This window comes from Pipistrellus hanaki, assembly GCF_964339955.1.
Source record: "Pipistrellus hanaki genome assembly, chromosome: 5".
NCBI lineage: Eukaryota > Metazoa > Chordata > Mammalia > Chiroptera > Vespertilionidae > Pipistrellus > Pipistrellus hanaki.
Genome location: NC_140507.1, coordinates 87,960,099 through 87,983,328, shown reverse-complemented (window position 1 = coordinate 87,983,328; position 23,230 = coordinate 87,960,099). Strand labels below are relative to the sequence as shown.

At 46.2% G+C, this 23,230-nt stretch overlaps 2 protein-coding genes across 3 annotated transcripts in view; one reads left to right on the top strand and one right to left on the bottom strand.

Moving 5' to 3' along the window:
- DPYSL2 (dihydropyrimidinase like 2) overlaps nt 1-16,918 on the bottom strand; it is a 113,938-nt gene extending 97,020 nt beyond the window's left edge. Inside the window, exon 1 of the mRNA XM_084884812.1 lies at nt 16,531-16,918. Coding sequence (XP_084740938.1) covers nt 16,531-16,884 — 354 coding nt within the window. The 5' untranslated portion in view covers nt 16,885-16,918. The remainder of the gene's footprint in view (nt 1-16,530) is intronic.
- A 287-nt stretch (nt 16,919-17,205) lies between these two features.
- On the top strand, nt 17,206-23,012 carry PNMA2 (PNMA family member 2). 2 transcript variants are annotated; one of them, XM_084884847.1, is made up of 3 exons: nt 17,206-17,335; nt 20,233-20,366; nt 20,661-23,012. In XM_084884847.1, the coding sequence occupies exon 3, from the start codon at nt 20,918-20,920 to the stop codon at nt 22,013-22,015; it is 1,098 nt and encodes a 365-aa protein (XP_084740973.1). In that variant the 5' UTR covers nt 17,206-17,335; nt 20,233-20,366; nt 20,661-20,917; the 3' UTR covers nt 22,016-23,012. The 2 variants fall into 2 exon arrangements, with proteins under 2 accessions (XP_084740973.1, XP_084740974.1); XM_084884848.1 differs by lacking the exon at nt 17,206-17,335 and adding an exon at nt 18,047-19,225.
- The last annotated feature ends 218 nt before the right edge of the window (nt 23,013-23,230 follow it).

Sequence of the window (23,230 nt, the reverse complement as noted above, 5' to 3'; positions counted from 1 at the left end):
TGTATACTAACATAGACCTTTGAAACACAGAGGAGAAAAATGAACGTTGCTGATCACCGAGAAACCAAGATGGCGGCATAGGGAAACACCTAACTGCAGCCTCACACAACAATTTCAAAATATACAACTAAAATATAAAGTGGACATCATCCAGAACTACAGGAAAATTGACTGACTGGAAATTCTACAACTAGAAGGAAAGAGAAAACCAGAAGGAAAATCAGAGGAGCTGTAAAAGCCTAAGGTATGGAGACACAGTGCACATGTGGGGAGAGGACGGAGCCGGAGAGGAGGGGTGACCAAGTACCTAGTTGGCGTTCCCTAGCGGGAAGGAGATAATAGCTCCGGACTGAGCTAAGCTCCAGTTCTGACTGCACTGAGACCCTGGGGATCCAGGCTCATACAGAGGGATTCTAAGCTGTAAGGCAAAAACTCCAAGGAGCAACCAAAAGCAGAGCCCCAGAGTCGCGCACATTGCACACAGAGGACAGACTGTTGACTGTGTCGCTGGATTGCCCTAGTGGGAAGGAGACAAGAGCTCCAAACTGTAAAAGCCTGAGGTACGCAGACACGCGGCGCGCGGAGAGGACGGAGCCGGAGAGGAGGGCGGCCGAGTGCCTGGCTGGCGTTCCCTAGTGGGAAGGAGATAAAAGCTCAGACTGTGTTAGGCCAGATCCCGGGGACCCAGGCTTCATCCATAGGGAGCTGGGCTGTAAGGCGGAACTCTGGGGGAGCGGCGAAAGGAGGTCCCGGAGGTGCGCACATTGCGCACAGAGAAGGGAAGGTTGGCTGTGCCATGGGATTGCCCTGGTGGGAAGGAGACAAAAGCTCTGGACTGCTCTGAACGCCACCTCCAACTCCACTTCCAACTGAACTGAACCCCAATTCCGGGCTCATTGAGGGAGAGCCTAGACTGTTTGGTAGCAGGTGAAAATCGAGGGCACCTTTCTCCCAGAGGTGCTTGCAACAAGTACTGAAGGACCCTGAGGATTACTGAGACTCAGAAACCGCATTGGGTGGGGCTGAAGGAAGCCAAGGCTGTAGGCTCCACCCGGAAACCCCGCCCCATTAGGGAAGCTGTGAAAATGCCGAGAGAATGAAATAGATCACAAACGAAAGAAATGGAGGACAAAAAGCGACTGGATATAGAGTTCAAATCTACACTTATAAGGTTTTTCAAGAATTTCCTAGAGAAGGTCGATAAGACCTATGAGGATATGAAAAGGGATCAACTAGAATTAATAAGGAATCAACAAGAAATGATAAGGGATCAACAAAAAATAAAGAATACATTGTCTGAAATAAAAAAATATTATAGAGTCCTAAAAACAGAATGGAAGATCGCAAGAATCAATTCAAAGATTTGGAACATAAAGAGCCAGAAGACACTCTTCTGCAGAAGCAAGAAGGCAAGAGAATCCAGAAAATTGAAGATAATGTAAGAAACCTCTGGGACAACTTCAAGCGAACCAACATCAGAATTATGGGGGTCCCAGAAGATGAGAGAGAGCAAGATATCGAAAACATACTGAAAGAAATAGTGATAGAAAACTTCCCCCAACTGGTGAAAGAATTAGACTTACAAGTCCAGGAAGTGCACAGAACTCCAAACAAAAGGAATCCAAAGAGGACCACACCAAGACAAATCATAATTAAAATTCCAAGAGCAAAAGACAAAGAGAGAATATTAAAAGCAGCAAGAGCAAAGCAGGTAGTTACCTATAAAAGAGCACCTATACGATTGTCAGCTGATTTCTCAACAGAACCCATGCAGGCCAGACGGGAATGGCAAGAAATATTCAAGGTGATGAATAGTAAGAACTTACAGCCAAAAATACTCTACCCAGCAAAGCTATCACTCAGAATCGAAGGCCAGATAAAGAACTTCACCAATAAAAAAAAAAAAAAAAAAAAAAAAAGCTAAAGGAGTTCATCACCACCAAACCAGAATTATATGAATTGCTGAAGGGGGTTCTTTCGGAAGAGGAAGTAAATAAAGATAAAAATTATGAACAACAAATACGTAACTATCAACAAGTGCATCTAAAAACCAAGGAAATTTAAAAAAAAAAAATCTGATGAACAATATTAACTGTTGAATATAATACAGTAGAATCAGAGGTATAGAAGGGGAATGAATTGACAATTCCTGGAGAAAAGGGGAGAGAGGGATGTGGGAAGATACTGAACATAAACTGTGCACCTATGGATGAGGACAATGGGGGGTGGGGAAAGGGCAGAGGGTGGGGTAGAAACCTGGTGGAGGAGAGCAATGGGGGGGGGGGGGAACACTTGTAATAATATGAACAATAAAAATTTATTTTTCAAATAAATAAATAAATAAATAAAATATATTCTTAATTCATTATATAAATTTAATATAATGTGGTAAAAATCACATCAGGTTCTATAGTTGAAAATAACTTTCATGGAAATTGAAAGTTAGTAATGGCAAAATGAAGAAAAGTGAAGATGTTAAAAAATTACAGCTCAGTGATTGAGCATCGATCTATGAACTAGGAGGTCAGCGTTCAACTGGTCAGGATACATGCCTTTGTTGCGGGCTCAATCCCCAGTGTGGGGCGTACAGGAGGCAGCCAATCAATGATTCTCTCTCATCATTGATGTTTCTATCTCTTTCCCCTAATCCCTTTCTCTCTGAAATCAATACAAATATATATTTTTAAAATTTACAGCAACTAAAGTGGTATTAAAATATTGTGAAATTGGTAAGGCAGATTAATGGAACAAAGGAGGAAGCCTAAACACATCCAGACATATACAAAGTTGAGTATATAAGAACTACTAATAAGTGAAGAAACATCCATTATTTAGTAATTGCCATTAGGACAACTAGCTAACTACCTGAAAATTTGTTATACCTTACGTCAAGTTATAAATAAAAATTAATTGCCAGATTTAAATATAAACCAAAAAAACTGTAGAAGAAAAATGTAAGTAATTATAACTTGAAAGGCAAAAAGCAAGTCAGAAAACATGAATTGATTTGTGTGAAATTTAAATTTGGATGTCAAAAAATAAAATCTATACAAAAATTAAACAAACTAGAAAAAAAAATGAGTAACAAGTGTCATTAAAGTGGATATATTTTTATACATAATGTTTATGAATTAATGTTTTAGTATGAATACATTAATAGGAAGTGGGTAAAAAGGAGGATGCCACTTGTCACCTATAAATTTGGGAACTATCTGTAAGAACTATAATGCCCAGTAAAGTCAGGGGTGTTAAAAAGCAGTATTTCTCATTCATTTTTGGTAGAAGTATAAAGAATGGAAGAAACAACAGGACCAAATTCTTATCAGGGGTTATTTCTAGATAATAAGATTATAAACTCCTTCTTTCTTTCTTTTTTTTTTTAAATATATTTTATTGATTTTGTACAGAGAGGAAGGGAGAGAGATAGAGAGTTAGAAACATGGATGAGAGAGAGTCATCGATCAGCTGCCTCTTGCACACCCCCTACTGGGGATATGCCCACAACCAAGGTACATGCCCTTGACCGGAATCGAACCCGGGACCCTTCAGTCCCCAAGCCAAAGCTCTATCCATTGAGCCAAACCGGTCTTGGCTCCTTCTTTCTTAAAAAAAAAAAAAAAAAAAAATGCTGATCAGATATCAGGAATTAAGGAACCAATGTGGCAGCATAGATAAATGCTGGTACTCACCATCTCCCACAGTCACAACAAAATTATAACTAAAATACAGAACAACAATCATTGGGTACCACCTGAAAGCTGGCTGAATGAAGTCCTACAACTAGAGAAATAGAGAAGAAAACACACAGAGACTGGTAAGGGGGTGAGCAGGACAGGCTGTTCCAATATCCACGTGTGGTGTTTTCTTTCATTGGGGGGAGTATCTTTGCTGCAGAGGCCTCCCATAAGGAGCAAGGGGTCCCCACTCCACACCAGACCCCCAGCCTAGGGTTCCAGAGCTGGGAAGAGAAGTCCCCATAACTTCAGGTAGTAAAAACCAGCAGAAATTGTGACTGAGTGACACGGAGGCTACTGGAGACCCAGGCAGTTCCTCTTAAAGATTTGGCACACAAATTTACACAGACTTTCTCCCTCTAAGCTCCAGAAGTGGGGAAATGGCTTGGGGGGATCTAGGGACATACAGGGAGGAACTGGATTGTCTGGCATCAGAGCAAGAATTTGGGGGTGGTTTTCTACCAGACAGGGGTGCACGCAGGGGTCATTGTTCCTCTGCTGAGATCTCCTCTGTCGCAAAGCTAACTGGCAGCCATATCTGAGTTTCCAAAGCCTAATTCACACTGTTCATTCCACCTTGGTGATTCCCCGAGACTCCACCCCATCCAATTTGCAACTTCTCCCAAGCTGTTTGTAGCAGCTTTCCCATATGAATGGCCTATCCAGACTCAGGCTTCAGACTTTCATAAAATCTCGCAAACAAGCAGCAGCTGTCCTCAGCATGCCCCATACCTATCAATAAGAGGCCCAAGACAGTTGGCCTCGCCTGGTCACCTCTAAGCCCAATATAAGTAGCAACTATCTGCAGATCCCTCTGTAGTTACTGCCAGGTTGTCCCAGGCAGTGACTGACTTTGCACCTCCCAGGAGACCCCAGAGCCAGTGCACCTGGTGAACAGCTTTAGACCATACCAGATTACGACTCTACACATCCATAAGTGACATACTGTAGGGGAAGACTCAATGAGCACCAAAGCCCCACTGAAGCAAGTCCTGCTCCTTAGGGGCATCTCAACTCTCCCATTGTAGTTGCAGCTGATCCTCACATCCAATTGGCCTGGAGGTCAATCCCTCCCAGTGATACCAACAATAATCAAGGCTCAATTAGAACAGGACAATGCACACAGGGATATACCAAGAGTGCCCAGCTCAGGTGACACCTATTACACAAGGCCACTCTACCAATTCTGGGAGACTTAGCAGCTCAGCCTAATACATAGAAACAAACACAGGGAAGCAGCCAAAATGTGGAGACAAAGAAACATGTCACAGATGAAAAAAACAAAAGAAATCTCCAGGAAAACAAAACAAAACAAAAAAACTAAATGAAATGGAAGCAAGCAAATTACTAGATACAGACTTCAAAAAAATGGTTATGATGTTGCTCAAGGATCTTAATGAGAACTCAAGAGAGAATTTCAAAGACATGAAAAAGGACCAGTCAGAAATTAAGCATACACTAACTGAAATAAAGAATAATTTACAGGAGTTCAACAGTAGAGTAGAGGATTATGAGAATCAAATAAATGATTTGGAATATGAGGAAGCAAAAAACATCCAATCAGAAGAGCAAAAAGAAAAAATAATCCAAAAATATGAAGACAGTGTAAGGTATTTCTGGGACAACTTCAAGCATACCAACATTTGCATTATGGGGTTGCAGGAGAAGAGAAAGAGCAAAATATTGAAAACCAATCTGAAGAAATAATGACAGAAAATGTCCCCTATCTGGTGGGGGGGTGGGGGAGAGACTTACAAGTCCAGGAAGCACAGAAAGTCCCAAACAAGAGGAACCTAAAGAGCCCCATACCAAGACACACCATAATTAAAATGCCAAAGGTTAAAGACAAAGAGAATCTTAAATGCAGCAAGGGAAAAGCAGTGAAGAAGAAGGAGAAGGAGAAGAAAGAGGAGGAGGAGAAATAGGAACAATAAAATGGCAATAAATACATATCTATCAATAATTGAATCTAAAAATCAAAATAACCTTACAAGGATTCTAGTGAACAAAGCAAATTGATGAATAAAATAGAACCAGAGGCATGGAAATATGGAGCAGACTAACGAATCTCAGAGGGAAGGGGGGCAGAGGGATTGGAAGTGATTAACCAAAAAACTCACATGCATACATGCATTACCTATGGACACAGACAATAGGGTGGTAAATTTTGGGGTGGGGCAGGAACCAGGTGGAGGAGGACAGTAGGAAGAGGGGAAGTGGGACATCCATAATACTCTCGACAATAAGGATTTTTTTAAATTGCCTATTAGTGAAATATATAGTCAACATGATACTTTGTTGTGTTACCTCTAAAAGAATTGGATTAAATTAGTTTCTTATATATTTATTTTTTCTAAATTCAGCTTAATCACTGCCCTAAAAATATTAGATAGAAAATATCACGCATGTATGTGAATACACACACATACAGAGGAATTTTCTTTGTATGAATAGGATCCTGAGATAGAAAGATGAGACCTACACAGTATATAAAATACTCAAGAATACTGTTATTGCAAATGCTATATATATATCTTTATTGTTGAAAGTATTACTGATATCCCTTCTTTTTTCTCCCCACTGCCCTTCTCCACCCAAATTCCACTCTACCCCAGGCCTTTACCACCTATTGTCTGTGCCTATGGGTAACGCATGTATGTATATAAATTCTTTGGTTAATCACTTCCTGCCTTGCCTCTGAGGTTTGTTAGTCTGTTCCATATTTCCAATGCCTCTTATTTTATTTGATTAATCAGTTTATTTTGTTCATTAGGTTCCTTATTTATTTTGATTTTTATATTTAATTGTTTATAGATATGTATTTATTGCCATTTTATTGTTCATATTTTTAAATATTTTTTATTCTTCTTCTTAAAGAAGACTCTTTAACATTTCATGTAATACTTACTGGTTTGGTGGTGATAAACTTCTTTAGCTTTTTCTTGTCTGTGAAGCTCTTTATCTGTCCTTCAATTCTAAATGAGAGCTTTGCTGGGTAGAATAGTTGAAGTTCTCACTAAATTTCTTAAAGTTCTCATTAAGTTCTTTGAGCATCCGTATAACCATTGTTTTGAACCCTGTATCTGGTAGTTTGCTTGCTTCCATTTCATTTAGGTTTATTTTCTGGAGATTTCTTCTATTTTTTCATATGTGACATTTCTTTGTCTCCACAATTTGGCTGCTTCCCTGTGCTAGTTGCTATATATTAGGTAGGGCTGCTATGTCTCTTGGAATTGGTAGCATGGCCTTGTGTAGTAGGTGTCCTGTAAGGCCCAGTGTCTCAACCTTCCCCAGTCACCTGAGCTGGGCACTCTAGGTGTACACTGTCCTGTTATAGTTGAGCCTTGATTGTTGTTGACATCACTGAAAGGGATTAATTACCAGGCCAACTGGCTGTGCAGACCAGCTGTGGCTACAGGAGATTCCCCTATGGTGCAGGACTTGCTTCAGTGTGGCATTGGTGCTCACTGAGTCTGCCCCTTGACTGTGTCACTTGTGGATGTGATAGGGTTGTAATCTGGTGTGGTCTGAAGCTGACCACTGGGTGCCTCCTGAAAGGTGCAAAATCAGTTATTGCCTGTGCCCTTCCTGGGGCCACCTGACAGGGGATGCAGAGTGATCTGCAGATGTTTGCTACTTGTGTTGGGCTTGGAAGTGACCAGGTGAAGCCAAGTTGTGAACAAAGGCAGGTTGCTGCTATTTCCAGGTCTGGGTCCATTTATTAAGAGGTATGGGACATGCTGAGGCCAGCTGCTGCTTGTTTTGAGAGAATTTAGAAAAGTCTTAAGCCTGAGCCAGGACAGGCCATTCATATGGAACAGCCACTGCAAACAGTTTGGGTGAGGCTGAAATTGGATGGGGCAGGTAATCTCCAAGGTGCGGTGAACAGTGTGCCAGGTTGATGGAGACTCAGATATGGCCACTGCAAAGGAATGAGGAGGTCTCAGCAAAGGAACAATGAACTCTGCCAGCATTTTTGTCTGGGAGAAAGCTGCCCACCAGTTCTTGCCATGATGCCAAACAATTTAGTTCCTCCCCATGTGTCCCTGGATCCTTCCAAGCTGCTGCCAAAGCGCTGGAGTTCTGAGGGAGTGAATCTGTGTAATCTGTGTGCCAGCCCTTTAAGAGGAAATGCCTGGGACTCCAGCAACTCTCAGTGTCACTCAACCACAATCTCAGCTGGTTTCTACAGCCCTAAGTTTCTAAGACTCCTTTTCCCAGCACTGGAACCCTGAACTAAGGGGTCTGGTGTGAGGCTAGGATCCCTTTATCCTTATGGGGGTACCCCCACAGCCAAGATATCCCTTCCAATTTAAAAAGAAAGCCACATGTTGTGGTCAGACCAGCTCACTCCTTACCTGCACCCCTCCTACCTGTCTTAATGTGGCTTCTTTATTTCTCTAGTTACAGAACTTCTGTTTAGCCAGATTTCAGGCAGTTCTGAATAATGGTTATTTAGTTGTAATTTTGATGTGATTGTGGGAGGAGGTGAGTACTGCATTTACCTACGCCACCATCTTCTATGTAGTTCTTTGCAAATGCTATTCTTAATAAATTTCAAAGCTCCCATAAAACAATAGGATTTAGTTACATGAATATCATGCTGGAAAATGAAACCATGGAATTTCTTTGCTAGATTTCTTTTGATCCAGTAGTCCTAGAACAGCCAGGGATCATATAACATCAAAAGCATAAGTAAAAAAGAAAAAGAAAAGTAAATTAGACTTCATCAAAATTAAAAACTTTTGTGTATCAAAGGACACTCTCAAGAAAGTGGAAAGAGAACCTATAGAATAGGAGAAGATATTTGCAGATCATGTATCTGATAAGTGGCTAGTATCCACAGTACATCAAGAACTCCTACAAGTCAACAAGAAACAAACAACTCAATTATCAAAAATTCACAAGGGAATTGAATAGATATTTTTCCAAATAAGATATACAATTGGCCAACAAGCACATAAAAAGATACTCAACATCACCACAATGAGATACTACTTCACACTCACTAGGATGGTTATAACTTTTGAAAAGGGAGAGTAATCAGTGTTGTGGAGGATGTATAGAAATTGGAACCCTTATACAATGTTGGGGGTATATGTAAAATTGTGGAAAACAGTTTGGCAGTTCTCAAAAAGCTAAATTTAGCATTGCCATATGATCTAGCAATTCTCTTCCTATATAGCTAAGTGAACTGAAAACATATGTTTAAACAAAACTTTTAAAAAAATGTTAATAGACAAATATAGTATTATTCATAATAGCTAAAGAGTGAAATCAACTAATGAATGGTAAACAAATTGTTATATACAAACAATGGCATATTGTTCAGTGATTAAAAAATAAAAAAGTACTGATAGCTACAATGTGAATGAGCCTTGAAAACATTATCCTAAATCAACGACGCCAGACACAAAAGGCCCCGTATCATATGATTCCATTTATGCAATATGTCCAGAACAGGCAAGTCCATGGAGACAGAAAGTAGATTGCTGGTTGCCATAGGATGGGGGTATGGGTTAGGGGTTGGGGGGGAGAGGATAATGGGAAATGATTGCTTACTGGATATGGAGCTTTGCTTGGAGTAATAAAAATATTCTGGAATTAGTAGTGATGGTTGCACAACATTGTAAGTCACTGAATTGTAGACTAAAGTAGTTAAAATAAAAACTTTATGTTATGTAAATTTTACCTCAATTTAAAAAAAAAAAAAAAAAAAAAGAACAGCCAGGGACAGCATGGCTTTCTTTCAGGGACTTGAAAGGAAATGGGGGAAGGAGCCTTGAACACTGAGGCCCAGCCTTAAAGCCCCAGGTTGGGTGACTGAGCAATTAGCACAGCGAGTGGACCTAGACCCAGGAAGACAAGCTGGGCCTCCTGACTCCTGGCCCAGAGTGCTTTCTGCCCAGAGCTGCCTGGATCAGACCCGGGCAAGCTGTCTGTGAGGTCCTCAAAGCAAACCACGCCACCTTCCGACCAGGTGCTCCCCTTCAAGGCCTTCTTGGTGTGCAGCGCTCAGCCTACCCTACAACCAACCACATCCAAGTGCTCATCAGCCCACCTGCCAGTCAATGCTTTTATTGATGGCCTCTTAATTATTTGCTTGTTGTTCATGGTGTACATCAAGCAGGAAAATCACACTGTCATCACATTGCTCTAAGCTTAGAAAAGCATGTCATTCATACTCTCAGAGTTGGCCTCTATCCAGTGATATCTGCAGACACCTCTTGAATTAAAAAAAAATATATGATGGACAGAATATCGAAGTTTAGGGCACATTCATAAAGACAGATCAACAGTCTCTCTTTTTATAAATGGCTTCAAAAAGTACATTGCAAAACAGAAAACCAAAAAGGTAGGCACAGATTTTTTGGAGATAAAATGAGAAAAGAGCCAAAACCAGTTTGGCTCAGCAGTAGAGCATTGGCCTGCGGACTGAAAGGTCCCGGGTTCGATTCCGGGCAAGGGCATGTACCTTGGTTGCGGGCACATCCCAAGTAGTGGGTGTGCAAGAGGCAGCTGATCGATGATTCTCTCTCATCGATGTTTCTAACTCTCTATCCCTCTCTGTGGAAAATCAATAAAATATATTTTTTTTAAAAAGTGAGAAAAGAATAGTTGATATAGAAAGCAATTCAGTGATTAAGGGGCTCCCTAGTCATATAGAACTGGGTTCAAATCCTGTCTCTGGCTTTTAATTAGCAAGTTGCTTTTTAAGTTCCTTTTTCTTTTCTTTTTTTAACCTTCAGATATTTTTCTTTTGCAAAATAAGAATAGCAGTAGTACTTACTCAGTATAGTTGTCTTATCATTAGCAACATAGCACATATAAAGTATTTATCACAGGGATACCCCTTAGAACAGATGAAGTTTAATAGAATATGAAATATTTTGCCCACAAAACTAAACTATGTCTTTAAATTCACTATATGTGACCATGGAACTGAACTAGAGAATGATGTATTATGAAAAATATGAGACTGAGTCAAGACACCTTGGTTCAAATCCTAGTTTATGTACTTACTAAATAGCAGGATCTTGAGATCCTCATTGAATATCACTAAGAATCTGTGTTCTTATTTACAAAGAATATAATGCCTGTATCAGATGGTGTTGGGGCAAGTTTTAAAGTAATATATTCTGTACATTCTAAAACACAGGATCTAGAACGTAATGCTACATAAATAACAAAACTGATACAGGACTGCAGTGGGACTAGGTAGTGAGGTGCCTCCATTCTAGTCCTGGGACTGTCACCTGAGTTTCACAGGATGAAGTGCTATCTTTCGGGACATCACTTTCTCCATCTCTAGAAATGGGGTGATTAATGAATAATCATAAGGCCTCCCTCAGGCTCTCACATTTGATGAGAGTATACATTGGACTCCACGGCCAGTTCTGACTCTCCCTTCTTTCTCCAGGAAGTAGAAAGTGGCACTGACACCAAGGATCCATAGGAATACCGGGCTGTCTTTTCCAAAAGTAGAAAAATGCCCGGGCCCTGTCCAGATTTCCATGGGTCAGGAGCTCATGAACTATGCAACATCCAAGAGGTCATGGCCAGATGTTGTCACTCAGAATTCATTGACAGCAACTATCCTCTCCACCTGTGAGCTGCGAGGGAAAAGATGATTAGCTGGAGGGAGTTTTCTTCTACTCAAACTTTAGTCCCCAGATGGTGGGGGGCAGGTCTATGGCATCCCAAACGTAATCCTTCTTACTTCCTCCCAAAATGCATCATGGGCCTATTAACTGAGCCACAACTTTTCAATATCATTGAAATGTAACTAATTATAGGAATATTATTCAGCCTTAAAAATGAAATCCTGTCACATGCTACATGGATGAACATTGAGGACATTTTGAAATAAGCCACAAAAAGATAAACACAATTATAGGCGGTACTTAGTCAAATAGAGAAAGCAGAATGATGGCAGAGAGAGGTGTATATGTTGCTTAATGGGTGAAGAGTTTCAGTTTTGCAAGATGAAAAAGCTCTGGAGATGCACATCAATATGAATAAATTTCACGCGACTCAAATGTTCACTTAAAAATGGTTAAGATGCTAAATTTTATGGTATGTGTATTTCTCTTTTTTAAATATATTTTATTGATTTTTTTACGGAGAGGAAGGGAGAGAGCTAGAGTGTTGGAAACATGGATCAGCTGCCTCCTGCACACCCCCTACTGGGATGTGCCTGCAACCAAGGTACATGCCCTTGACGGGAATCAAACCTGGAACCCTTGAGTCCATAGGCCAACGCTCTATCTATCCACTGAGCCAAACCGACTAGGGCTATGGTATGTGTATTTCACTACATATATATTTTTTAAATTAATGATCTGATTATTTCAATAATCATTTGGTAAATCAAGAGCAACCAATAATTACAGATTATCAACATTTCCTTCTCCTCCCAAGCACCCCTCTCCCTTTGAACCCAGAAGGGTCATAGTTGTGGGGGGATCCTGAGCACATAAATGCTCAGGTTTCCATCTCCTCTTTTGAAACAATGTGCCCTCTCAAGTATCAAATCAATACTCTTGTTCTAGGCTCCCAGCCAAGTCTCCACCACACATTGTGCTAACTAGGCGTTCTTTTTGTTGATCAAACAAGCATCTCTAGGGACAACTTGTGTAACAGCCATTCACAGAAGATACGGATGCCTTCAATTATTGGGATTTCTCCCTAGCTAAGATTAACACAGGGTAGGAATTTTGAATGAGAGAGGCGAAGGCAGAGGGGAAGGGAGTGATTTCAGAATTTGTTGCTTTGGGAGAAAGAAAGATCTAGAAAAAGCATCATGACCAGGTTGGAGCAGGGGTAGCATTGAACAGTAAGAGGGCAACAGAGTCCCTGAGCAGCCAGTGCTGGGAGTTAATTTGGGGACAGGGGATGGGGACACAGAATGGAAAGGAATATCAGAAAGCATGTTACAGAGCCGGTGGTTTTGTCAAGTTCAGCAACACTCTTGTGTAGTTCACAGGCTGGCACCTGCCCTGGTAAGTGGAGACTCACTCTCCTGCCACTCTAGTCATGCAGGTTGTTTGCTGCTGGGAAAAGGGCCTGGGAGCTCCTCTGGATGGGATGCTCAGGATCTAATTTCCTTGGTGGAAGAGCTGGTTCCGGCTAAGCTGTGTCTGATGGAATGCAGGGAATTCCCAAGAGGAAGGGCGGAAGCTGAGGGACCCCAGGGCACTGGCAAGGGAGATGTGGCCAGCAGTGCTGACCCTCTGCTCTCTGTTCCAAGGGGCTCAAATCCTTCACAGGGTGGTCATCCATTTAACCTCACTGTAGCCCAAGGTGTACTTCCCCAAGGACAAAAAGAAAAAAGACAGCAATGAGATAGAAGCTTGTCTTATTTGCATTCACAACACTGGCTCTGGCCCTTCACCAAAACCTAGCAGCCCAGCCCAAGCCACGCCCAGTGCTTCCCAGTGCTGACCTGCTGGCACCTGCAAATGCAAACTCAGACACTTTTCCTGGTCTCCCACAGCCCATGCTGCCTCTGGGCTAAGGAATCCGTTCCCTCCCTTCCCAAAGCCTTGCAAAGGGAATAGGAGAACCCCTGTGCACCAGGTGGACAAAGCCAATTCTGTGACCAGGCGTTAACGTCTATAAACGAAGATTCAGGCAGGAGGAGGGGGGTGAGTCGGGGCCTCAATCCACTTGCTCAGTTCCCTGCCTCTCTGTGCTAGGGCTTCAGAGAGGATGCACTGAGATGCTGGTCATCACCCTGCTCATTAGCTAAAAATTAAGTAATGACCACTTGACTCAGTCAAAATGGTGGGTCCAACTGTGCTTTTGGAAATCACCATGTTCACACACACACAAACCCCTTTGTTCTCTTGTATAAACGTGAAATATTCAAACACTGTAAGTACCGATCCTGGTAAATACTCTCAGTCATGAATGAAACAAATCCCATAGGAACAACCCTTATGTGATAAGATAAACCTTGAAAATGAAAATTAAAAAATGAAAATAAAAAATAAAAAAAAGAAAGAAAAATAAAATTCAGGGAAGGCTGCAGAAGACCAAGCCAGAATCGCCCCCTGGTACAAATGTGGGTTTGCAGAAGCTAAAACTGTCTGAGTTTTGGTTGGGTATTTCCTCTTCAAATCTCTCTCTTTCATACACCCAAGGCCAGTGGTCAGCAAACTCATTAGTCAACAGAGCCAAATATCAACAGTACAACGATTGAAATTTCTTTTGAGAGCCAAATTTTTTAAATTTAAACTTATTCTAAGGCCACTTCTTCAAAATAGACTCGTCCAGTCCATGGTATTTTGTGGAAGAGCCACACTCAAGGGGCCAAAGAGTCGCATGTGGCTCGCGAACCGCAGTTTGCCGACCACTGCCCTAGGCTTACAATTTAGAACTTCAGTTAAATTTGGAGTGTGTTCACACTGGTAGCTCTGATGATCAAATAACTAAGGTTCTAAATGAACAGAAGAAGATATGTTATTCAACCCAGTGAAACTTTGCCTTTCAAACTTGAATTTTAATTCACTGCCATCATTATCAAGATGGCCACTTTTAATCTCTGTCCCCTGAGCTGCCATTTTTTGGGGGGGGAAAATGACCTCTTCCTTATCTCAAGGCATTCTTCTCCTCCCTTTAGGTCATTAGGATCCCCAGGCAGCGCGAGCTGTTGAAGGCGAGGATACGCACATAACCATGAGGCTATATGATCATGGTTTGCCCCCACCCAATGTATTCGCATAGGGAAGTATTTCACACTCACTTAGCTTTCACTGTCAGAAACTTTACTTCAGCCCTGGCTGGTGTGGTCAGGTTTCAGGTTGATTCCCAGTCAGAGCACATGCCCAGATTGTGGGCTGTCTCCAGTAGGGGGCGCGCAGGAGGCAGTCCATCAATGTTTTGCTCATACTGATGTTTCTCTCTCTCTCTCTCTCTCTCTCTCTCTCTCTCTCTCTCTCTCTCTCCCTCTCTCAAAATCAATATCTCTTTTTGTTAAGAAAAACTTTACTTCAAATATCAAAGTTTGTGTAATGACTTGGAAAAGAGAGCTTTTTGGATTAAGTTTTGGTTGACTCAGAGGAATAGATCAGAGGACAGGGCTGTGGGAAGAGGAATCAATTAAGTATTTAGTTGCCCTCTCTTTTTAAAATGACAGCAAATGGTTTATCTTTCCTAGAATTGGCCCTATAAAAGGGAAGAGCTAAAAAATAATAATAATAATTAAAGGAGAAGCTAATATTTTAAATAACATTCCCTAACTTTGACAATATTTAAATGTGAGAATACTCATTAAAACATGCTGTTTTACTAAATTCTAAAAAATTCAATATAGTTGTAGAATTTCCAATGCAACATGATGCACTCAGACTATAATAAAAGTGAAGAGCTGCAAAACTCTATGCTACATCGGGAAACAGTAACATATTTGGGCCATTATCACCAACTGTTAATTGTTTTCCGATGTGTTCATTGTCAGCACACACCCTGACGTTGAGCCAAAGAAATGACTGCGGAATCACTCCGTGAATATGCAGAGACCACCCCCAGCTACTTTAGAAGCCCCTGAGGGGAAAAATTGCCTTGATCTTTTATAGCTAACCTTCCCCCAGCCCCACAAGGCAAGCTATATAATAGATATTCAATAAAAAATCCATCATTGACTCATTCATCTTCACCAATGGGCCTGGGAGAGAAACAGCAAACAAGTGTTAAAACATTTCACACTGTAATTCATCCGTTGAGAAATTACGGTGTGTGTGTATGTGTATGTATATGTGGGGGGGCGGGTTGCACAAGTATGGGGGTCACGCTGATAAAGGGGGGAGAGGGGAATGGTGTGAGAAGATGACTTCACTAAACATACACACTGATCATTTTTGCCAGAGGTGACAAACATTTTCTAAAATCAAGGCTTACTATATTGCTTCTCTTTGTTTCCCCATTAACACAGCAGAGGGGGTCCAATCCATCTTGACAATCTATTCAACATGTGAAGGTGTTTTCCCTTTTCCTTTTACCCTTTGGACATAATCCACTTGGTCCCCATCTCCAAAGCCCAGGGCGGGCGGGGGGGGGGGGGGACACTCTGGAAAGCCCTCGCTGAGATACTTAGCGGAACTTTGCTGTGCATTTGGGCTATTTGGGAGCGTCTGGGTTTCCTCGGGTGACTCCACCGTTTCCCCGGCTCTTCTCACTTTGCGAACAGGAAACCAGGGTGATGAGAGTCTCCGAGGCGGTCCGGGCGCCGCTGACCATGGTGCTGGCCTCCAGCTCGGGACGCGGGCGCTGAGCGAGCCGGAGCAGGTGCGGTGGAGAGCGCGCTGGACGCGGAGGCAGCAGCGGTCCAAGCCCCCCACCACCACCCCCACCGCCGCCCCGCCCGACCCCCGCGGAGCCCGCGGGCCTTTACCCGGAGCCTCCGCCGCTGCATCAAAAAAAAAAAAAAAAAAGGGTGGGACACCCAGCCACAGCTGCAACGGGGAGCCGCCCGGGAGGGTCTAAGAAGAATGGAACCGCCGCCCATCCCCACGCCCCTCGTTGCGACCCCACCCCACCCCACCCCCCAACCGAGGATCGGCCCATCCTTCCCCCCTTCACCCCCCAGACCCGGATCGGCTCTGGCAGCCTTTGTGGGCGCAGCCGCCCCGCGCCCAGCCGGAGCCCCTCCGCACCCTTGAGAAGGGTAGAGCAGGGTGGGGTGTTGCTGGCACAGAGCCGGGGCGGAGCAGGGCGGTGGGCACTCTGGGAGGCGAGGGAGGGGCGGCCCCCGAGCCCCGGCCCCCTCCTCCGGCCTCCCCTCCCCCACACCCACCTGGTCGTAGACGTTCTGCAGGGCTTCCTTGCCCGAGGCCCTCCGGATCTCCACCTTCCGGCCCGATTCAACAGATGGCCCCCCGCCGGCGCGCCGGCCCTGCCGGGTGTACGGCGGCTGCGGGTCCGGGCCCAGGTGGGCGACGTCCCGCTGCTGGGCCACCACCTGCCCCGAGCCCCTGCCCACCGACAGCGAGTCGAAGTCGATGGTCTTGTTCTCCGAGGAGCCTTCCACCGGGCAGAACATGCCGCAGAATTTCTGCCGGGGCTTGGGGCTCCCCGAGCCCAGGTTCTTGAAAAAGGCAGGGACCTCCTCGTCCTCCGCCGCCTTCCCGGGCTGCTTCCTCTCGGCCATGGCGCGGGGCTCGGGGAGGGTCCCTCGGTCCGTCCGCCCTGCTGCGGCCCCCGGGTCCGCCTCTGCCGAGCACAGCCCCCGGCCGCCTCTCTGCTCGCCGCAAGGTGCACAGAAAGGAAGAGGCTGCGAGCCGGCGACCCTCCCGCCGCCCCTCCTCCCGACCCGCCGGCTCCCCTGCCCACGCCCCCGCCCCGCCCGGGAGCTCAGCGCGCTGCAAAGTTGGGTTCGGCTGGGCGGCCGCTGCGGCAGCGGGCGGGGGGGGGGCGGGGGGGGAGCTGCCCGTTCCCGGCAGCGGCGGGCGGGGGGCGGGGCGGGGCGCGGGGAGGAGGAGGCGGAGCGCTGCGGAGGGAGGGGGGAGGCGGCGAGGGAGGACGCGCTCCGGAAGTGAAGCAGCCAGACCACCAGCTCCTGGCTACGGAGCGGACGGTCTGCTGACCGCTCTCGGCTCCGGGTGAGTATGGGGTGGGCGCGCGGGGATGGAGACCCGAGGGCGCAGCCCCTGGCCAACGCGCCCTCCTCCCTCCTCCACCTGCCCGGCCCCGCGCCCCCCGCTCCCGCATTGCGCATTGCGGAGGTGGGCCGGTGGGCCAGGGGCGAGGACCCCCGGCGGGAAGGACCCCTGCCCCCTTCCCCGGGGGCGAGCTGATGGTGCGCAAAGGGGGGCAAACTGGGCGGCGGCAGGACACCCGGGGAGAGAGGAAGGGGCCTCAGTGAGGATGGAGGAGGGATGGCACAGGCTTCGCAGAGGAGGGGGCTGCACGACCCCTGGGCCAGCAGAGCTTCAGTCCACCCACAGGCTTTGGGAGTCCACCCGCTTGGTTCATCCACTGAGGTTGGGGGAGGGGGGAGGGGACAGGGGGCGCACAGCATGGCCGAGAGAAATGCGGAGACATAGCAGATGATGGGGGGAGGGGAGGGTGGTATAAAGAGAGACGTAGATCTAAGGGCCCTTGAGATGTAACCAAGAAGGCAGTCTGCGAATTCCAGCCCATCAGGACAATTAATATTTGGTGAGTGAGGGTGCAGGCTGGGCGCGGGGGAAGGGGAGAAGAGAAGGGGGTGCCATATACTGCTAACTGCGCCACTGCGTCACAAGAAAAGGCGCACGGGGGTATTTTTGAAAAGGTATAAAAAGGGGCAGGGGAGTGTTTTGAAATGGTATGATATGAAAAGGTGCAAATTGTAGCCCCATCTCTAAAGCGCCAGACCTCCCCGGCCCGGTACCCCCACCCTGTTGCGCACTGCGCCAGAGCCGGGTGCTGGAGGCCTCAGTGCGGGGCGCGTGCCCAGAGGGGGGAGGAGGTGGGGTGCCGGCTGTGATGAGTGCTTTGAATTGCGGGTTGCGAAGCAGGCTAAAGATGTGTGGGGATTTGGGCCACTAACGCGGCCCCGGATGGATTCTTCATTGCTCGCTCGCATCCCCATGTTTTCCCCTGTATCCACATCAATCCCTCCATCAAGCCCCGCCCCTCCCTACGGTGGCAAAATGCTGCAGAGATGTTGCTCATCCTTTGCGGCTCAAGAGGGAGGTCTGCGCATGCTCAGGCATTAGGAGGGGTTTGGGTTAAGAGAGGCTGATTACTGCAAGTCATCATGCTGGACAGTGGGACCAGGGGTTCTTTCCCATCGTCAGCCCTTGCCCCTGGAAGGATTAAATGGGGATACTCTCACCCCCACCCCCCACGCCCAATTGTGAAAGGAGTTCAATTTGGAGGACTACCCATTACAGTTACAGGTTGAGCCCATCATGACGCAGGTAGGGAGATGAGAAGGGGAGGAAGAGAAAAGAGGAATACTGTGAGGGCTGAGATAAGCAGAAGCCGACATTCAGACCTCAAACCAGATGTGCTTTCCATCTGAATAAAGTGCTTCCACACGAATTGCGTCATTTTCTACTCACCGCAGCCCCGGAAGACGAGTGTGATGAGTGCATTGAGCGCTTTACTATCACGGTTTTCCAGGGTAAAAGGAGACTGAGGTTTAGAGAGATTGAGGCGCTTTGCCTACTATCTAATTCAATAATCCAACAAATCCAGTGGGGCTCTTCCACCTGAAAGTCTGGTTCCTTTTCCAACTAATCCTTTCTTTATGTTAGAATATATATGATTTCTCCCTTTCCCCCCCATAACCAAATATTTCAATCCGTGTATCAAGGACCACGGTTCAGTTGCCATCTTTGTATTTGAAAGTCACCTTGCAGGGAGAGATTACCTTTGGAGGAAGAAGCCATCCAGAGTATCCTGACCTCAGCAGAGCAGTTACTACACACCTTGAAGATATTTCTTCCTGGGCATTGGGGGTGCCTTGAAGTATTACAGCGAAGAGGAAGTCTCCCTCATATGTTAGCGGGGCATAGAGAGGTCACCAGACTCAGATCCCTGGGGTTGCTGGGCCAGAGTGTGATCCATCTCTTTGTCCTCCTTGCCCCGGGCATGCACCATGCCTTCAGAGCCATGCAGAGGGACAGGGGAAAGGTGCCTGCAGCTGGAGCAGCTGCCTCAATGGTTACAAGTTGGCATCTGTGGCATAGAAAGCCCTTTAGGCAAGATGGAGATTTTCAGGCTTTGGGAGGGAGTGGTCAGGGCCCCAACACCCACCCAACAGCAGGAAGTTGAGATGTTAGGCACTCTTTTCACATTACCCATTCTCCACTGGTTCTCTTTTCCTTTTTCTTCAAAGGATCCCAATTCAAATTCAAATGTTAGGAAGAAAGTGTCGTGTTAGAACTTAACATTCAAAGCATAAGAAACACCTCCTTTTGCATTTGCGAAGCCTGGCCAGACATAACAGAAGAGAATGAATTCATAATTCCAGGTTTAACTTATTCAGCCCTGAGATTTTTTAAAAACTATATTTTTATTAATTTCAGAGAAAGAAAGGGAGAAGGAAAGAGAGAGAGAAGCATCAATGATGAGTGAGAATCATTGATAGGCTGCCTCCTGCACGGCCCCCACTGGGGATAAAACCTGCAACCCACACATGTGCCCTGACTGGGAATTGAACCGTGACATCCTGGTTCATAGGTCAACACTCAATCACAGAGCCACACTGGCCAAGCTCTGCCCTGAGACTTAAAATTTGTTAGGCCTATATTAAATTGTTTATGTCTATATTACCATATTAAAGTGTATTATACGCTATATTGCTATACTGCTATTGGTTTTAAATGTCAGAGTGATTTCTAATTGTATTTTTTTAATCAAAGGACTGAAGTAACTACTGCATATTGTTTAGTAGATTTAATTACATTGTGAAGGATTGTCATATTTTTAATAAGCGCATTAACAGTCTTTATTATCGGATATTATTGAGCAATGAAAACACACCATTACTATATATGTGTAACAGGGCAGCTTGGCGTGGCTGGAGCTAAGAAGGACCAAGACGCGAACATTGTAGAGTTGGGTGATATCTTCCTTTGCTAGAAGCTGAATAAACAAGCTTCTTGACTCCCACAGAATATTCTGGAATCCTAAAAACAGGTATCTGGCCATCTCCTGGCTTCATTCTTCACGGGGGAAGGATCTTGAGTCCTGACCACAGCTGGGCTCAGACATTAATGGATATGTCTGATGAGTGAATGGCGGAGAAGCGGGATTGCAGGAGGGTCCCCAAGGGGGGAAAAAGTCACTCTCTGCAGAGACCTGACCGTGGGGTGGACACAAATACAGTGGAGGGTAGAACCCCGTCTGCCCTCACTGCTGCCCTTAATGGGAGTGTGGGTGCTTCCTGGGAAGGAGGGGGCTGTGTGGTAACTGACCATTGTTTCGCCACAGAGACCGGTCAGAGGAGGGTCAGCACCGCCGCACATCTGCCAGCATCTGGAGAGACGCAGCAGCTGGGGACCTCCAGAGCCACTGGTTACTGGTCCAGAAGACTTCAGGCTTCTGTTGGGGGGACCTGACCGGAAACCCCTTCCCTGGTGGGCTGGGGGTTCAGGACTTTTATCCTTACTTAAAATCCTAAGGGAGTGCCTGCGTGCACTGCGTATTCATTGTACCCCTAGAGTTAGAGCCAATAGCTGGTGGTGACAATGGCACTGGCGCTGTTGGAGGACTGGTGCCGGATCATGAGTGTGGATGAGCAGAAATCGCTGATGGTGACGGGGATCCCCGTGGAGTGTGAGGAGGCTGAGATCCAGGAGGTTCTCCGGGACACCTTGAAGGCCCTGGGCAGGTACCGGCTGCTGGGCAAGATAGTCAGGAAGCAGGAGAATACCAGCGCGGTCTTGTTGGAGCTCCTGGGAGACACTGATGTCTCGGAGATCCCCAGGGAGGTTCAGGGGAAGGGGGGCGTCTGGAAAGTGGTCTTTAAGACCCCTAATCAGGACGCGGAGTTTCTTGAGAGACTGCACCTCTTTCTAGAAAAGGAGGGGCAGACCGTCCAGGGAATGTACCGAGCCCTCGGGCACGAGGGAGCGTCTCCAGGCGCAGCGCCCTGCCTGTCGCCGGAGCTGCTGGCCCAGGTGGTGGGGCAGGCGGTGGCCCATGCCCCGCAGCCGCTGCTGCCCATGCGGTACCGCAAGCTGCGGCTGTTCTCCGGCAACTCCGTGCCCGGCCCAGAGGAGGATTCCTTTGAGGTCTGGCTGTCACAGGCCGAGGAGATAGTCAGGGAGTGGCCGGTGAGCGAGTCCGAGAAGAAAAGGTGGCTGGCGGAGAGCCTGCGCGGCCCCGCCCTGGACTTCCTGCGCATCTTGCAGGCAGACGACCCCTCCGTGAGCGTGCAGGAGAGCGTGGAGGCCTTCCAGCAGGTGTTCGGGAGCCTGGAGAGCCGCCGGGCTTCCCAGGTGAGGTACCTGAAGACCTACCAGGCGGAGGGCGAGAAGGTCTCGGCCTACGTGCTGCGGCTGGAGATGCTGCTGCGCAGGGCGGTGGAGAAGCGCGCCATCCCCAAGAACATCGCCGACCACGTGCGCCTGGAGCAGGTGTTGGCCGGGGCCAGCCTCAGCGAGAGCCTGTGGTGCAGGCTGAGGGAGCTGAGGGACCAGGCGCATTACCCCGGCTTCCTGGAGCTAATGAGGGTGATCCGGGAGGAGGAGGAGGAAGAGGCCGCTTATGAAAACGAGAAGAACGACGAGCACGATGACCCCGACGATGAGTATGGCCACTGGCATAAGGAGCCGATTTACTGAGAGCGAAGGCAGAGCGAGGCTGGGGCCCCGGGGACATCCCCTTTACCAGGCTAAGCCAGACCTTTCCCATACGCTTTTCTTCAGTGAATGCAATGAAGACCAAGGCATTCGAGCCAAGTCTTGATTCTTTCTCAGAAAGAATTTACCACCCCCTCCCTCCCACCCCCGCCACGTCTTCTTCCATCAACAGTGGTCTTCCCTGTGCCCTCCTACAGCTCTCCCTACCACCCACCTCTTCTTAATGTCCATAGATTAAGGGACCTGTAGCTCCTCATGGGGTATTTAAATCAGGCCCATGCATGCCCTTGATGTCGAGTGTGCTAGTAGAGCGATGGCCACCACTCAGTGAACCGCTAGTTGATGTAGCACAGCATGGAGGCTCTGTTTTCAGCAGACTTGCTTAAATCCTCGTCAGAAAAAATGAGAAGGTAATGGACGAAGGCTGTTATGTTAAGATCAAATGACATAAGGCCTTTTAAGCACTTAGCATGATGTCTGGAGGATAGAAAGCCCTCAGTACACGGAGACATCATCATCATGATGCTTTTCTGCTCGATGCATGCTCCTTACTGTTCTAACAGTGGTGCCATAGCAAATACATCTGTAACCTGTGAGTCAAGTGGTGATCACATTGCATTAGAAGCCCTTTTAGCTCTTATGGTAAGTCTGAGTGCCTCGAGTCTGTGAAAAGTATTCTAGCCACTGTGGACTATTCCTAGTGATTTGACTTTGAAACAACATTATAATTCTGATTGTGGACCGTTTTAATGGAAGAATATCTTGAGATTGAAAAAGGGGATCATGTGTGATCATTTGCCCAAGTTGTATTTTTCAATACTGTTCAACCACAGTGGCACGATATCACCCAGTGCATCCTGATTTCCTGTGATTTTGTACTCGTGACAATGCCCTCCCTGTTTCCATTTGTTGACAATATGTGAAATAAAATGTTATAAATGTGAAGTTATAAAATAAAGGCATACTAATAAAACTCGAAGTCTTTTCTGTTCCATGCAGTGTGGTTTTATATAAGCTATGACTTGAAGGAGTTTTACTAGTATTGGTAAAAGCAAAATGTTGGTAGGCAAGATTAGAAAAGCACTCCGAAGCCAAAAGGTCTTAAACTCTTCTAGACATACAAGCCTGAGAACAAAATCCTGGAACATGAATGCTTGGGCTTTGTCTCCGGGGATGAGAGGGCTCAGTCCACCCATC

What these genes read in the sequence shown, in the direction of transcription:
- PNMA2 (XM_084884847.1), top strand. Translation starts at nt 20,918, where the DNA reads ATGGCACTGGCGCTGTTGGAGGACTGGTGCCGGATCATGAGTGTGGAT.